The 15,695-nt window shown below is 37.2% G+C and overlaps 3 protein-coding genes across 3 annotated transcripts; 2 read left to right on the forward strand and 1 right to left on the reverse strand.

The window, feature by feature from the left end:
- Positions 1-355: 355 nt before the first annotated feature.
- Positions 356-8,803, reverse strand: LOC107920037 (transcriptional elongation regulator MINIYO). The gene is made up of 10 exons (XM_016849532.2): positions 7,710-8,803; positions 6,160-7,234; positions 5,764-5,864; positions 5,400-5,587; positions 5,152-5,257; positions 4,818-5,078; positions 4,227-4,415; positions 1,752-4,049; positions 1,057-1,266; positions 356-730 (listed from the first exon to the last, which is right to left on the reverse strand). The coding sequence occupies exons 1-10, from the start codon at positions 7,941-7,943 to the stop codon at positions 542-544; spliced, it is 4,851 nt and encodes a 1,616-aa protein (XP_016705021.2). The 5' UTR covers positions 7,944-8,803; the 3' UTR covers positions 356-541.
- Positions 8,804-10,138: 1,335 nt separating this feature from the next.
- LOC107918421 (F-box protein SKIP23) lies at positions 10,139-12,505 on the forward strand. Its single transcript, XM_016847982.2, has one exon. The coding sequence runs from the start codon at positions 11,079-11,081 to the stop codon at positions 12,378-12,380; it is 1,302 nt and encodes a 433-aa protein (XP_016703471.1). The 5' UTR covers positions 10,139-11,078; the 3' UTR covers positions 12,381-12,505.
- A 1,610-nt stretch (positions 12,506-14,115) lies between these two features.
- Positions 14,116-15,123, forward strand: LOC107919082 (F-box protein SKIP23). Its single transcript, XM_016848607.1, has 2 exons — positions 14,116-14,400; positions 14,512-15,123. Exons 1-2 carry the CDS (start codon positions 14,116-14,118, stop codon positions 15,121-15,123), a joined length of 897 nt encoding a protein of 298 aa, XP_016704096.1.
- The last annotated feature ends 572 nt before the right edge of the window (positions 15,124-15,695 follow it).

Below are 15,695 nucleotides of genomic sequence, written 5' to 3' on the forward strand. Positions count from 1 at the left end.
TTTGAATATTTGTTTTTTGAGTTTTAAATAAATTAAAACAATTCTTTTCTTCAACATTTCCAAAACCAAATAGATAATTAAACCAATCAAATCTTCAATTTTCAATATGATCAATCCAATCAATATGTTCAATCCAATTAAATAAATTATGAAAAAACTCATAAAAAATTTAAAAAATTAAAATAAAAAAAAGTCTATTTAATCAATTTATACCAATTCACAAATTAATTGATCCGTATTTTGGATCCTCTCAATCAATTATATAAAACAGTGGATTTTCTTTTTTTAACGAAAACAAAAACAACTCTTAGTTTCAAAGAGAACTGATTAAGTGATTTTTCCGACAAAAGAAAAAGACCAATAAATTATTATTTTTAATTAGTAATGAATTTCCTTTGTCAAATCATCAATCCAAGAATGAACTATACTCGTATACACACTTCTTATGTGACTGAAATAAATATTTCGTTTTTTCTTAAAGAAGGTTTATGTTTAACTGTGTTGTGTTCCAATATACAAATTGTGTAGGTCACAAGACAAACTATTGTTTCAGACAAGAAGACTTAAGTTTGTCAACAAGTGTGAGAAGAGAGGGATTTCCCTCGCAAGCTTCCTTCAGTCTTTCCAACCTTCCCTCTACATTGCTACTCTCCATTGTCAAACCTTCCTCTTTTTCGGCCTTTGTAACACTCGATGGCTTCATATATTCGATGAACTGCAGCATCATTCCCTGTAATCATATTCCAAAAGATTGAACACATGAATAATTAAACTCAGTATACACTATATATTCCAGAATGAAACGATGCGGATATCCTTCTAGGTCATTAAAATAATACTCCATGCTACAATATACTGACTCACTAAACAATGGAGGTTTCCTTACAAAAACCTCTGTATACAGAATGTACTATTTTTACTATGGTTTTGGATCCTGTTTAGTGAGTTATAGCATAAATGCCACCACAATATGCTTGTCATGTTTTTTCATATTCCAAATGACTCTTGTTTAGGCAGTGCAAAGGCTTTTAGAACTTTACAAGAAAAGCTGCATACCTCGTGCTGCTTCTTCCTGGCATTGTCTCGCAGTAGAGACTTCACAAGCTTATTCCGTAGCAATGGCTTGTCACTTTTATGAGAGCTGAAAACAAAAGATGAAAGGTGATGCAGAACTAATGTGAATGCGACTGATCCTCGAGTTGCAGCTTTGTCAAGGGCACCAGACACCCATGACTTCACATAAGCTTCCAAAATCGCTTCATTCTCCTGTAAAGACAAAAAAAAAATCAGACATTCTCATAATAGGTGATTTGCAAGTAATCCCCAGATGCTAAATCAGATAGAAACAGGAATATGCAACTATATTCAAGAAATTGCAGAGAATATCTCTCTCTATAGGGAATAAATCAACAGTCCTCTAGGAATAGAAACCAGAAGTCTTGTTCTCTGTCAAATTTTAACATCAAAAACAAAAAATGTTGTTCACTTCCAAGTTAACCACGGGTGTTTGAGTCAAAGATTTTACTTTATGCCAGTTCATTATTTCTATCTCTCCACCTTATTTATGATTTTGAAATAAGCTAAGAAATTTAGCGTTCTCTTCTGAGTTCTGACACATTGAAGCCAAATTGGGGGTTTCGTTAAGACAATATCAGAAATCAAATGTCAAGCACATTCAATTACATTTACCATACATAGCAAGCTGCCATGCATTTGAATAGAACACAAAAGGAGCAGATAGCAGTCAGTACCTCAACAGGTTCAAGGTATCCTTCAGCCTCACCCAGGCATTTCTGCAATGGTGGAAGAAGTTCAAGGACATGAGAATTAGATAATGCATTCCAGGCAGCAAGTCGAACAGGAGCTTCGACACAACGGTGTAAATATATTGCAACTTGTCGACCATAGGTCAAATCACCAAAAGATACAGCAGCATACTGCTCAACAAGAGTATCAATAAATGTTGAGTAACTTTCATGAATCTCTGATTGAAACCTCAGAAATTCCACATTAATTTTATTTTCTGTCTCTGGTGTTAAACTGGTAGACATATTTGAAATAGTTTGACTTCTTCCCTTAGACCTTATCTCGTCAAGAAGCTGTCCATATAGCTCTTGCAAAGACTCATAAACATCCCTAGTCTTCTCATCTTCAAGCACAGCCATTCCAATGAGTAATATGATGGATAATGAATGTAGTTTCCAGATTACTGGAACACTCCAAATGGGTGAAACAACATCTGCAGATAAGAAAGTGGACAAGGCTTCCAAACCTAAAAGGAAAAACATTCCAGCTTTAGAAAGTTCAACTATATCACCAGGGTCCTGCACAATATTTTGTATATCAGAGACCCTTCCCAGCCCAGCATGTTTGCTATCGCATAAGGTTGATATTGGACTAAGAAACCAGTGCATGGGAAAAGGCAGTCTCTGGTGGGCCCATTCCATCATCAATGAAGTGCAGTTTTGATCTCGACTCATCATTGATGTGTCCAGGTCTTCTGGTATGGTTTCTAGAAAAGCGTTACTCCTTGATGTTCTATCGACACTTGAGGCTTTCAATTTTTTCTTATTAGACAACCATCTATTTCTAAAGTGAGAAGCTAATATCTCACTGAAGAGCATATAGTCATCTTCTTTATATTCCCACCCATATAATTTTATCCTCCCATTACCCTGGATAAAATGCTGACTGCAAAGGTCAAGGTACTTTAGCACAGGTACTTGAAGCATAACATCCAACGCTTTCTCCACAATAACCTTGTCTCTTGGTCCAGAAATTAAACATAATCCTAAAGCTGAAAGGATTATTTCTCTGGTAAAGGTCCTCTCATCATCTAAGGATAATACTTCTATAGAGACAGTCTGGAAGATGTCAAGCAATTGACTGAGCAACCATGCATCTGTTTGTGCCAATAAAACAGATTTTGACCAAAATCCTCCACCAGAGGCTCCCCATCCAAGCCCCACACCAGGAGCAGGGCCTCCTCTACCAAAAATCTCAATTGACTGCACAATTTGCCACTCTGAAGCAACTAACTTTGAGAAAATATCAAACACACATCTCAATTCAAACAAAGATTCCACCAGTATCCCCTTTGCAAGTATGTTCTCTTCTTGTGATAAACTGCATGCTTGAGAAGGATTACAGACCACAGTCTTAGCCAACTGGATCAAATTGTTAATGTATATAAAAACCTGGAAGAAGCCATGAAGGCAACATAGAGAAGCAAATGATGTTTCGAATACACTTTGCTTCCTTAAAGAACAGAGTTGCTCGATAAAAGAACTACCTGCAGCCAGATTAGTTCCATATTCTGCAGTATTCACACGTGTAAAGCTCAAAAAACCATTTCTAATAATTTCAAGTCCAACCTTAGGAACAAAATCTGGCAACCATGGCACATAACCATCATCTTGCAGGCCCATGGCATCCTCAGGGATCACTTTTTCAAGCACTCTGGAAAGCATGTGCATAACAGCTGAGTATACCCACAATAAAGGAGAGGAAGATTTATCATGGAAAATAGAGATTCCAATTATTTCATCCTGAGAATCAATTAATCTAGACTTAAATGAAATCCACTTCAGAGCTAAATCAACCATTGGTCCGGCATGGCTCCAAGACCAGGTCTCCACATTGTCATCAGCTCTTTCAGCTATTCCATCACTTAGAATTTTGTGTGAATAAAAATTTGGAAGTGTTCTGGCTAAGGATTCTAGAATAAGGTATGCCTCCATAGAGATGGAAGCAAATTCACCTAAAACATTGTTCTCAACCAGTTTTCTAATTGTAGGCGGATTCAACCACAAGTACAAGGCAGGAAGAATGTTGGAGAAGTATGACACACAATACCCATACTGAATGCAGACCTTCCAAAAACGTAGTTGTTCAACCATTAACACAGATGAAAGTTTACAATTTTCTCTTCCCAATTTCAACCATTGCTCCAAAGAGTAAGCATTTTTATATAATTGCCATGTCATAGCCTGGAAAATCCCATTCTCTACGAACTCTGCACAGTTCTTCCTGTCAGATTGTGCTAGCACCTTTGTAACAAAAAAAAAAAAGCAATATAAATTCTTTAGGCTAAATGGTAAGAAAATAGACCATTTAATAAATAACTAGAAACATAATACATTTTTTCATTCTTTTTACTAACATAGAAGTGAGTCAGGAAGCCTCATAGCCCTCACTATTCCAAAAACAAATGAATAAAAGCTTACCTTCAAAAGGCAAACAGATTTGATCTTAGATGGATAAACATCCATATTGCTATTTGCAGTAAATCGGTGAACAACAGTTTGAACTAATCTTTGGCACTTCATTATAGCATTCACACCCATTGGGGAATGTCTTGCTATTGCAACTAGTACTGAAATCAAGCATTCTTCCAAAGGTGCAGTTGGTTCTATCTGAAAACATGAGCAACGTTACTAACGTATATATCAGAAATATTCCACAAAGTAAGCATTGAACTTCCAGGAGAGACACTATGACTGCTCTCCTCTTAGGAGTAGGAACAACTAAAATATAGACCCACCAAATTAGCATAGATATTATTGTGCTACATATTAGTTTCCAGGGTCATGCAAGTACGAAGAAAGGAAAAAGGTAAACACGAAAATCTGCAGTAGAAAAAAGAAGATGCTAGCACAAATTCTAAATCAGTACTAATTTCTCTTCACACGACCCACAAAAAAGTCAATTGTTTAAACTAGATAACAAGTTTATTAAATTTGAATAAAACATAAGCGTAAACCTTATGGCAGGTATATCAAGAACTTAAGTAAACATAATCGATTTATTCTGCTCACCTCCAAAAGATATCGAATCCTCGGAAGGATTCCCATCCTAACCAAACCAGCAGCAAAATCTTGTCCAGCAACAACAATGTCATCCTGAATTGTATGCTTCCCTTCAGTTTCATCTTCCACAATATTATCTCCATAAAGAAGAACATTTGAAGGTTTAGCACTGTATTTCCAAAATCCACCATGAAGGAAACCAACATCAATCTCTGGTTTAGACCGAAATATAGGAGCAGTATAAGTACCCCTCATGTCAATTGCTGTTTTCTGCAATATAGAACATTGGTTAAACTAAACATTACATATGGACATACAAGGCATATAAAAGATAGAAATCTACCTCCAAAAGATCAAAGAAACTCTGATTTATATCACAGCTCAATACGCACTGAATAACTTTGGCTGTTGCTAAAACTACAGAATTGTGGTTATCATCAAGCGACATCCTACAGATTTCAAAATATTCAAATTCAAGGGTAAAGAATACAGAATCAAAATCATTTTATGAATCAACATCTAAATTTTAACAGGAAAAAGAACAGTTTGACTTAACATTATTCGGTTTTTTGGGATAAAAATTCATTTAACCTTAATGATAAGATTAGCTCAGGTTCTGGGCCCAGTGCAAAAGCCCAAACAGCTTCCCAGTCAACAGTGCTGTCAACATTGTCCTTATCAGCCGGAGTAGAGCCAATTGGATTGAGATAAATATTACGTAATGCCTTATCAAGCACAGATGCAAGGAGATGCAATGCAAGGGCCCGTTGACCTGGAATCTAAAGTCAACAATATCAGTAAAAACAGGAGATCAGTATAGTCATATCAAAGATAAACTGCAACAATATTTAAGATTGACATGCACAATCTAGCTATATCATGACAACATGCAGCTGCATTTGCATTAAAGATCTACATGTCATCCAATAAAATAATAAATAAAATATAAACTGACCATGCTTCTTGTGAGTGCAACTGCTTCTTTAATTGTATAACCTGAAGCACCAGGATCTCCCTCTGTTCGTAAGAAGTCACGTTCAGCAACAATATCACCTCCTGCAATACAGTAATAGAAGGAAAAGGCAAAACAATATTTATTCAGTCATCTGCCGTTCCTTGTATGGCTAGAGTTTATTTATAAACTGTTCTCTAGACAAACAAATAAATGCCACCAAATATAGTTTTAGTGAGTTTATCAAGAAAGTGACAACAAGATCTAATGTCTACCATTTACCTATTGATACATAATATTTAGCAAAAAATGCGAGCAGGTATGTATAAAAGCAACTAAGTAAAAATGTACCAAAAAAAAAAAAAAAAGAACAGAAGGATGGTTATGATTTTGCCTTACGTATCTCTGGTATCTGAACAAAATCATTTTCAACAACAGCCCCATCCAAGGAAAACCTTAATTCCCTAACAGCCTTAACTCTCTGGCTCCAAGCATCCCACAAACTGCCACTTGCGGAATCTACGTTCTGCTTTACACCATTGTCAAGGCCACTCTCTGTAATGTTTGAGCTTGTTGTGACCGTGGGATTATTGCTATCTATATTTGGAGCTTTCATAGCATTGTTTGACTGATTTTCACATCTAATTCCAAATTGACTCTCAGCAGCCTGATTTGAGTGTGTGTCAATTTGCTTCTTTAATTTCTCTTGGCCTCGTTTTTTCAGTAAGTTTAGCAAAGCAGGATCCATCTTCAGCAAAATCTCAGCCTGTGCTTCTTTTATTTCTTCAGGTGACATGTTCCCTAATCGGGCACGATTCTCAGCATCAATTTCACTCTCAAGAGACATGGACCCGCGTTCATTTCCTAAGTTGCGGAATTGCTCTGGAGCCATGGTATCTATCTTCTCCATTCTCTTGAATTCCACATTGGCACTATCATTATGACACATTCTTTTCGCCATGACCTGGCCATCAACAACCATCGTTCCTGATTCTTTACTGAAAATTTCAGAATCATGATCTTTAACATGCTCTTCTTTTTGTAACTGAAGTGAGTCATCTAGGTCCATTCCAGTGACTGAACTAGCAGTCAATTCACTCCTCATGGCTTCTTCAGCTTTAGCTAAAGGCCTATGGGCATTTAGATGTGATTCTACATCCATGGAGGCTACATCTGCATGTGCACCAAAGGAGTTACTCAACATGCTTTTATTGCCTAGATCTTTCATGGCTTTTCCATCCATCATTTGTCTTTCAGTTTTCCCTACGTCTGACTGGTTTGTTTCCCTTCCCTTTCTCTGGGAAAGATCATCACCCTGCATTGCCTCTTTCCAATGGCTAAGATCCAAATTCTTTTTCTCTTTCCTCCGTATAGGTTCACCGAAAACCGATATAGGATCAAAGTTAGCAAATCCAGTTTCATCTTCATCATCTTCTTCAACAACATTTCTGTTATCACTTCTTGGAGTCCAATGCTGTGAAAACAAATCCAAGTATCAGTTCAAGCAACTTCTGCTTTGAACAAATCAAACTCAACCAAAAATAAACCCAGTTAATTAAATAATAACAGATAGGGAGATAAAACCAAAAAGGAACACCATTACTGCTAGTATTAGTTGATTGCCCCCATTCCAAAATCCAAACCCATGTTTGTTAGGTATTAAACTTATGGTTTTGCCTTACTCTTCCAAGCAACAACCGTACCCAAATTTGTAGTAATCAATAATAACGAATTACCTCCCCTTTACAATCATAGGCATGGTAATTTATGTATCCCAAAAGAAACAATACAGAAAGGAAAACATAAAAAGTGTTCATATATCTTATAAATGTTCAAAATTTGTTGAATTAAGTAACTTAAATGAATAGCAAACCAATAAAGAAAATAAAATAGAGAACAAAATCATTGCAGAAGAAGAAAAAAGAAGAGTATAATTTGCGGTGGCTTACAGGACCATGAGAGCGGTGGCGTGCAACAGGGAAAGGAAGCACTGAGAGGCGAGGGGGTTGAATGGGTTTACTAATATCATTGTTCGAAACAATTCCCTTTTCGATTATGCTCCCAACTAAGCTGGAAGCATCGTCTCCATCGATTGAACTGCTAGCAAATACCTTCAAAGAAGCAACTTTTCCTTCATTCCTTTTGGTTTTATGGCCGCTTCGTTGCTCCTGCTTCTTCTCCATAGGTTCCAGGGTTCAAGGGAGGTTCTCCTCCGGCTCTTCGATGTTTCAATTTTGAACGAAAAAAACATTGTCTTGTTTTCAACCCAGAGGAAATAACTTTCTAACTGGACTTGGCCCAACCCAAAAGGTCATTTGAGAGGCTTCGTCGTATATGCCACCACACCCAACCCAAAGGAAATAACATTGTTGCAGCTGCTGCGCATAGACGTTTGAGTGTAAATGCAGAACTTGTGATATCAAATGGTAGATTGGTCTCAACTCCCACCAGAGCTTCTATTTCTAATAGCCGAATGTCAGATTTCGATCCATCTACTCGTGATGGCGTTACCCTGTTCCACCAAAATTTTATCTTTTACCCACGTTATTGAGGATAGACTCGATTAAACAACCAATAAGTAAAAATAATGGAAGAAATTAAGAAATTATACGCAACTCAACTCATTTGATAACTTCTGCAAGTCTTCTGAGTCCAATTTAGCTCTCTACAGCAGCAAATCCCCTCAAAAAGAGTAACTTCTTCCGCAGGAAAAGGTTGGCAGGGATCGTCCCTCTCCAAGCTCAAAGTGCGGCTTCAACTTTTGCTGTTTATAATTCCTACTCTCAAGACTACCCATTTAATATTTACTGAAAATGTGTACTGGTATGTACAAACTGTTATGATTTTTCTTTGCTTATCTCTATATGGACAAACTCATTTCCAACAATAGTCCCATCCATGGAAAATCTCAATTCCTTAACAGCCTCAACTCCCTGGCAATTGTCAAGGCCACTCTTTGTAATGTTTGAGCTTGTTGTGACTGGGATTATTGCTCTCTATATTTGTAGTGCTTATATCATTGTTTGACAGATCATTCTGTGCTTGTTTAGTTCCTTCTTCAGGTGACATGTTTGCTAATAGGGCACGATTCTCAGCATGAATTTCACTCTCAGGAGACATGGACTGGAACCATGTTTATTTCCTAAGTTGTTGAATTGCATCTATCTTCTTCATTCTCCTAAATTGCGCATTGACATTATCGTTAGGGAACATTCTTTTTGGCACGACCTGACCATCAATGGTCATCGGTCCTCATTCTCTAGTGAAGTTTTCAGAGCCAGCATCTTCAATATGCTCTTGCTGGTGTACTTGAACTATTTAAGTGAGTGATCTGTGTCCATTTCAGTGACCCAACTAGCACTCAATTCACTCCTCATGGAGGCTACCTACATCTGCATGTGCACCTAAGGAGATACTCAACATGCTTCTCTTGCCTATAGCTTTCATTGCTTCTCCATCCATTATTTGTCTCAGTTTTCCCAAGGTTTGACTCATTTTGCTTCCCTTTTCTCTTGGAAAATCATCACACTGCATTGCCTCCTTCCAATGGCTTAGCGAAAACTGATATGGGATCAAAGTCGGCAAATCCACTTTCATCTTCATCATCAACTACAACATATCTGTTATCGTTTGTTGGAGTCCAATGCTGTTAAAAAGAATCCAAATTTCGGTTCAACCAACTTCTGCTTTGAACAAATAAACCCACTTAATTACTTGAGCCAACAACTATGAGAGGAAGGAAGATAAAAACCAAAAGAGAGTGCTAGTATTAATTGATAACGACATTCCAAACTCATTTTCTAGGCTTCAATCTCATGCATTTTGAGATGGTTGTTTGAATTGGACCGACCGATTGGATTGGAACCAGTCAAGGTATCAGTTCAAAGAAAAGTATTGAACTGATTATTTCAGGAATCAATATGAATTGATTGAACCAATTGAATTATGAAAGGAATTTTAGCCTAAACAAAAATGCTGTTCACTTCCAAGTTAAGCAAAGGAGTTGGAATCAGAGATTCTACCATACGGCAGTTCATTATTTCTATATCTTTGCGGCCTTACCATTTGGAAATCAGCTAATATGTTTACAATGTTCTTTTCTCTCGCATTGTTAATGGCATTCAATCAGATTACTATAAACAGCAAACTGCTATGTACTAATAGAACACAAAAGTAACAGATAGCAGTCAGTACCTCAAGAGGCATTTCTGCAATGGTAGATTCGAGAATTAAATCATGCATTCAATGCGGCAAGATTTGTCAACCAATAGGACAAACCATCAAAAGATACCGCAGCATACTGTTCGATAAGAGTATCATTAAATGTCGAGTAACTTTCATGAATCTCTGATTGAAACCCAGAAATTCGGCGTTATTTTTTTTCATGTCTCTGGTATTAAACTGATAAGACATAACTTAAATAGTTTTGGGTCTTCCCTTAGATCTTATCTCGTCAAGAAGCTGTCCATATAGCTCTTGCAAAACCTCATAAACAGCCCACGTCTTCTCATCTTCAAGCACAACCATTCAGTATTCAAATAATAATAATAAAACACAGCCATTCCAGTGAGTCATATGATGGATAATGAATGCAGTTTCCAGATTCCAGATTAGGGGAACACCCCCGAACAAGTGAGCCTACATCTGCAGACAACAAAGTGGACCTGACTTTCAAACCTAAAAGGAAGAGCATTCCATTCCCAGCTCTACAGACTTCGGAGCTATATCACCAGGGTCTTGCATAATATGTTGTAAATCGGATACCTTTCCTTTGCAGTTTTTCCTTTTTCCAGCTTCAAAGCTGAAGCCTTGATGTAAAACTTAATGAAGTATGAATTTATTGCCATTTTCTTTCAGGGAAACTTTTAATTGTACATATTTTGTGGCAGTTGTTTTTTTTTTGGTTCAACGTCAGTTGTGATTTATTTCTCAAGAATTCGAAGAATTGATCTCTTCTTAGTTGATTATTGTAAGCGTCCCTCAATGTGAAAATGAATAACATTTGACAAAAGTCGAGACAATTCTTCACTCTGTAATTTGTAGGTACATTGTAGATGTTCCCATTATTTTCTAGAAAACTGAGTCCAAAGGTTTTTTTATTTTATTTTGAAACTACTTTAGAGTAGGATAAAGTGATCAAGTTCCTCAAAAGCAGAATAGAAAACGAAAAAACAATTATTTTTATTTTTATTTTATCGATTTACTTGAACTTTTTTTTTTAATTCTATTCTAAATATGTTTAATAAGAAAAGTTGGCAGGCAGGCAGCTACTGTTGCCCATAGCAGATCTGAATGCAAAGCAAAACTAGTGATCTCAAATGGCAGATTGGTCTCAACTCCCACAAGAGCTTCTAGTTCTAATATCCGAACGCCTTGAAGCCCGATTTGATGTTGTCAGATTCCGATCTGTCTGCTGTTCGTGGCGTTCCTCTGTTCCACCAAAACTTTACCCTTTTCGACCTACATATCGCCGAACCCGAGGTAGACTTGAGGAGTCTCTGAGCCATATCACCAGATATACCTTTTACCTTTTAAGATCGTCTCGCGGCGACGAAACAAAAGCACCTGCTTGCTGGTTGGTCAAAATCAGAGAAGGAAGCCGCGGTGTCAAAATGCAACTGTTGAATCCTTTTTCAGATTCTAAGCTGGAATCTCTTCCAAGAAACTTTCCAAAGGTATTGGATTTAACCAACTTTCAAGTCATTGAATTGGGTCATCAATATATTGGTCTGTATAATGTGTATATTGATCATCCTTTAGAGCCCCTATGCTACGACTACAGAAAAAAAGTAGTTCTGCAGCAGTCAAGTACCAATTGTGATGATTTTATAATATTTGCGTCTTTCCGATGCCCGGCTTTTCTGAGGTCGGGAGAAAAGGAATGGACTGTGCTTGAACATGTGTATGACATTCAGGATATTATTTCATTTAATGAGAAATTCTATGCCATTGACCTAAATGGCAAAACTAGAGTCATTGACCAATCTTTAAACGTTAGTTTCCTACCACATGTAGGCTCTCCCCGTAGCAGAAAGTTCTTGGTTAAGTCCCATGATAATTTGTTGGCTGTTGAAATGCTTTCCAATCCAGATAAGGGTGTTGGTTTTAGAGTGTTTAGGATGAGTGAAGAAGATCACAAGTGGGATGAGATGGAAAGTTTAAGGGATCGGATTTTATTTCTGGGTTTTTATGGAGCAGTTTCAGCGCCAGCTTCTGAATTCTATTGGGGTAAAGGAAACCTCATCTTCTATCCCGGAGGTCTCTTCGACTCTCCACATGATCCTGACCCTGAATTTAGACTTGTCTTTGTGTTTGATTTAGAAACTGGTACTGCCTGCCCTTTAGAGAATTGCCCTGCCTACTGTAACTTGTTCTGGCCACCTCCACAATGGGTAACTTATTCAGAATCAGTGATTTTTTTGACTGAAGTTATAAGCAACTCTACTCATTCGATAAGTTCTGCTACACTAGAAAATGAATGCATGTCTCCTGAATCCAGTTTCGCTCTCTCTCCAACAGCAATTACCCCAAAAAGAGTAACTTATCTGGCAGGAAAAGAAGTCGGCAGTGAGCAACCCTCTCCAAGGTCAAAGTGCAGCTTCAAATTCTGCTGTTTCTAACTCCTCTCAAGACTCCCATTTACCCATAGATGTATAATATTTATTGAAAACGTGTGCAGGCATGTATAAACTATTATGATTTTTCCTTGCTTATCTCTATATGGACAACATCATTTCCAACAATATCTGCATAATCTCATCCTGTGCTTTTTTTATTTCTTCAATTGACATGTTTCCTGGTCAGTGACAATTGGCAGCATCAATTTCACTCTCAAGAGACATGGAGTCATGATAGTTTCCTGAGTTTTGGAATTGTTTTGGCACCATGGTATCTACCTTCTCCATTGTCCCAAATTGTGCTTTGGCACTATCATGATAGTTTCCTGAGTTTTGGAATTGTTTTGGCACCATGGTATCTACCTTCTCCATTGTCCCAAATTGTGCTTTGGCACTATCATTATGGAACATCCTTCTTGCCATCAATGACCATCCATCCTGATTCTGAACTGAAGTTTCCAGAGGCAGCATCATTAACGTGCTCTTGCTGGTGTGACTGAAGTGAGTCATCAAGTACTCATTTCAGTGACTGAAGTAGAACTCAGTTCACTCCTTATGGCCTCTTCGACTTAAGCCAAAGGCCTATGGGCATTTAAACCCGATTTTCTTGCACTAAATCTGCATGTGCACTGACCAAAGGCGTTCCTCAACGTGCTTTTCTTGCATACAATTTTCATTGCTTTTGTCTTTCAGTTTCCCCAAGGTCTGACGCTTGTAGTTTGCTTCCCGTTCCCCTTCTCTCTGAAAAATATCATCCTGCATTGCCTCTTTCGTATAAGCTACGCACCTCCCCCTTCCAGTTACATGTATGGTACCTACGTATCCTAAAAGAAACAATACAAAAATGCATGAAATAGAAGAGTTCATATATCTTATAAATATTCAAAATTTGTTGAATATGAGTAACTTAAAAGAATAGAAAATCAATAAATAAAATAAAACAGAACAAAGTCATTGGTGAAGAAGAAAACAGAGTGAATTTGGAGGTGGATTATAGGACCTGATTGAATCATGGATCAACAATGGAAATATGTGAGAAAACTGCTGATAACAACTTTTTGTAAGTGATTATACAAACCCACAGTATATAACCTAAACAGAGATTGATGAGTTTAAGGCCCTGTATATGAAAATATATAGCAATTTACAAAACGATTATTCAGTCTGTTTTTACATTGTTGATGTTCAAACATTATTTTCTGGAAAATGAGTTTTAGGGTTTTCAATTTTTTTTTGTAATTACTTAACAGTAAGGTAAAGTGATGAAGTTCATCCTCAAAAGACAGAATAAAAAACGAACATAGCATAATTTTAAATTTATTTTTACCTTATTCTATTCTGAATATATTTATATAAAAACAAAAGATGGCAGGCAGCTGTAAGTAACCCTAGCAGATTTGAGTGGAGCAAAAACTTGTAAACCCCAAATGGCAGATTGGTCTCGACTCCTGCCGGAACTTGTAGTTCTAATAGCCAAATGCCTTGAAGCCCGATTGATATTCTCAGATTCCGATCCGTCTGCTCTTCATGGCGTTCCTCTGTTCCACTCCCACCAAAACTTAACCCTTTATTACCCACAAATCTCCCTTTACCAAGGCGTGGTAGAGGTGAATGGTCTCTGAGCTATATTTCCGTAAACACCCTTTACCTTATTAGATCGTCTCGCGCTAACCAAACAGAAGCCCCAACTTGCTAGTTGGCCAAAATCAGAGATGCAACTGACCATCACCGTGTCGAAATGCAACTGTTGAATCCTCCTTGGCTGGAACGTCCTCCGAGAAACTTTCCGAAGGTATTGGATTTAACCAACTTTCAGGTCCTTGAATTGGGTCATGAGCACGTTGGTCATTATGATGTTAGTATTGATCATCCTATAGAGGCCCATTACGCAACCTACCGACTGAAAGTTGTCTTCTTGCGGTCAAGTACTATCGATAGTGATGATTTTATAATGTTTTCCATGTTCGGGATCTCGGCCGTTCTGAGATCGGGAGAAAAGAATGGATTGTGCTTGAAAATGTGGGTTGCCTTGGGGATATTATTTCATTCAATGGGAAATTCTATGCCATCGACGGAAACGGAAGAACTATAGCCATTGACCAATCTTTAAACGTTAGGTTCCTACCACATGTAGAGTGGTCGCGCTTCCAGATGCAGAAAGTTCTTGGTTAAGTCCGTTGATAATTTGTTGTTCCTAGAAATGTTTTGGGAAGCGGGGAATGTGGTTCGTGTTAGAGTTTTGAGGATGAATGAAGAAGAGCACAAGTGGGATGAGATGGATAGTTTGAGTTTGAGGGATCGGATCTTGTTTATGGGTTTTCATGAAGCAATATCCGCGCCAGCTTCGGAATTTGGTTGGGGTAGAGGAAACCTCATCTTCTATCCGGAAAATCTCTCCGACTATCCAGGATTTGGTAATCATGAGTATGGAATTTGGTATAAATATATGCTTGTGTTTGATTTAGAAACAGGTACAGCCAGTCGCTTAGAGAATTGCCCTGCCTACCGTAACTTGTTTTGGCCACCTCCAGAATGGGTAACTTCTTCCACTGAAGTTATAAGCAACTCCGCTCATTCCATAACTTCTGCTACATCAAAAAGTGAGTGCACGTATCTTGAACCCGATTTAGCCATCTCTCCAACAGCAAATACCTTGAAAATAGTAACTTCTTCTGCAAGTAAAGAAGTCGGCACAGAGCATCTATCTCCAAGCTCAAAGTGCAGCTTCAAATTTTGTTTTTTCTAACTGAAGTATCTCTAGTAGACATGATAATTTATGTATTCATGTTATTTTTCTGTATGTACTCTCAAGTTCCTCAACTTCTTTTGAATGCTACACTCGGTTAATGTCAAAATTGCACACAAGAAATAAAAAAACTACTCTCAATTAACAGTTACCAATTATGTCTTTTCTTAATCTTTTTCATGTTTATTGATATGAGCGTAGAAAATATAGACATCACATATATAATAAGAGTAATTACATATTATTTAATATCATAAAAGATTAGTTTAAAGTAAAAGTGATCTAATTTGGTTAAGTTTTATTGGACGGTATGGATCAAATATATGTAGATATTCTAGTAATTAATTGCTAATTGATGATGTGCTGAGTAGATATAAATGTTAATGTGCAAAAGTTATATATTAAGATTTTGGTCTTAACTTACACATAGGGTAACTTTTCTAATATCTCATCTCTAGAAAAGAAAGAGACACATTCTTTATATTACTTATGTGCTAATTTAAAATATCAAAACCGCAAATATTGTAGATTTCAAGAAATTGATTAATTTAGGTATGCTTCCACATCTAGTT

This window comes from Gossypium hirsutum, chromosome A01 (genome assembly GCF_007990345.1).
Source record: "Gossypium hirsutum isolate 1008001.06 chromosome A01, Gossypium_hirsutum_v2.1, whole genome shotgun sequence".
Lineage (NCBI taxonomy): Eukaryota > Viridiplantae > Streptophyta > Magnoliopsida > Malvales > Malvaceae > Gossypium > Gossypium hirsutum.

Bases quoted from the DNA above. Each gene is read 5' to 3' on its own strand.
- LOC107920037 (XM_016849532.2), bottom strand. From the start codon at position 7,943: ATGGAGAAGAAGCAGGAGCAACGAAGCGGCCATAAAACCAAAAGGAAT. The intron at 5,588-5,763 runs GTCAGTTTATAT...TGTTGACTTTAG, and splicing joins TTGCACTCACAAGAAGCATG to ATTCCAGGTCAACGGGCCCT. The intron at 1,267-1,751 runs GTACTGACTGCT...TTGTCTTTACAG, and splicing joins GATACCTTGAACCTGTTGAG to GAGAATGAAGCGATTTTGGA.
- LOC107918421 (XM_016847982.2), top strand. From the start codon at position 11,079: ATGGCAGATTGGTCTCAACTCCCACAAGAGCTTCTAGTTCTAATATCC.
- LOC107919082 (XM_016848607.1), top strand. From the start codon at position 14,116: ATGCAACTGTTGAATCCTCCTTGGCTGGAACGTCCTCCGAGAAACTTT. The intron at 14,401-14,511 runs GTTGCCTTGGGG...TACCACATGTAG, and splicing joins GATTGTGCTTGAAAATGTGG to AGTGGTCGCGCTTCCAGATG.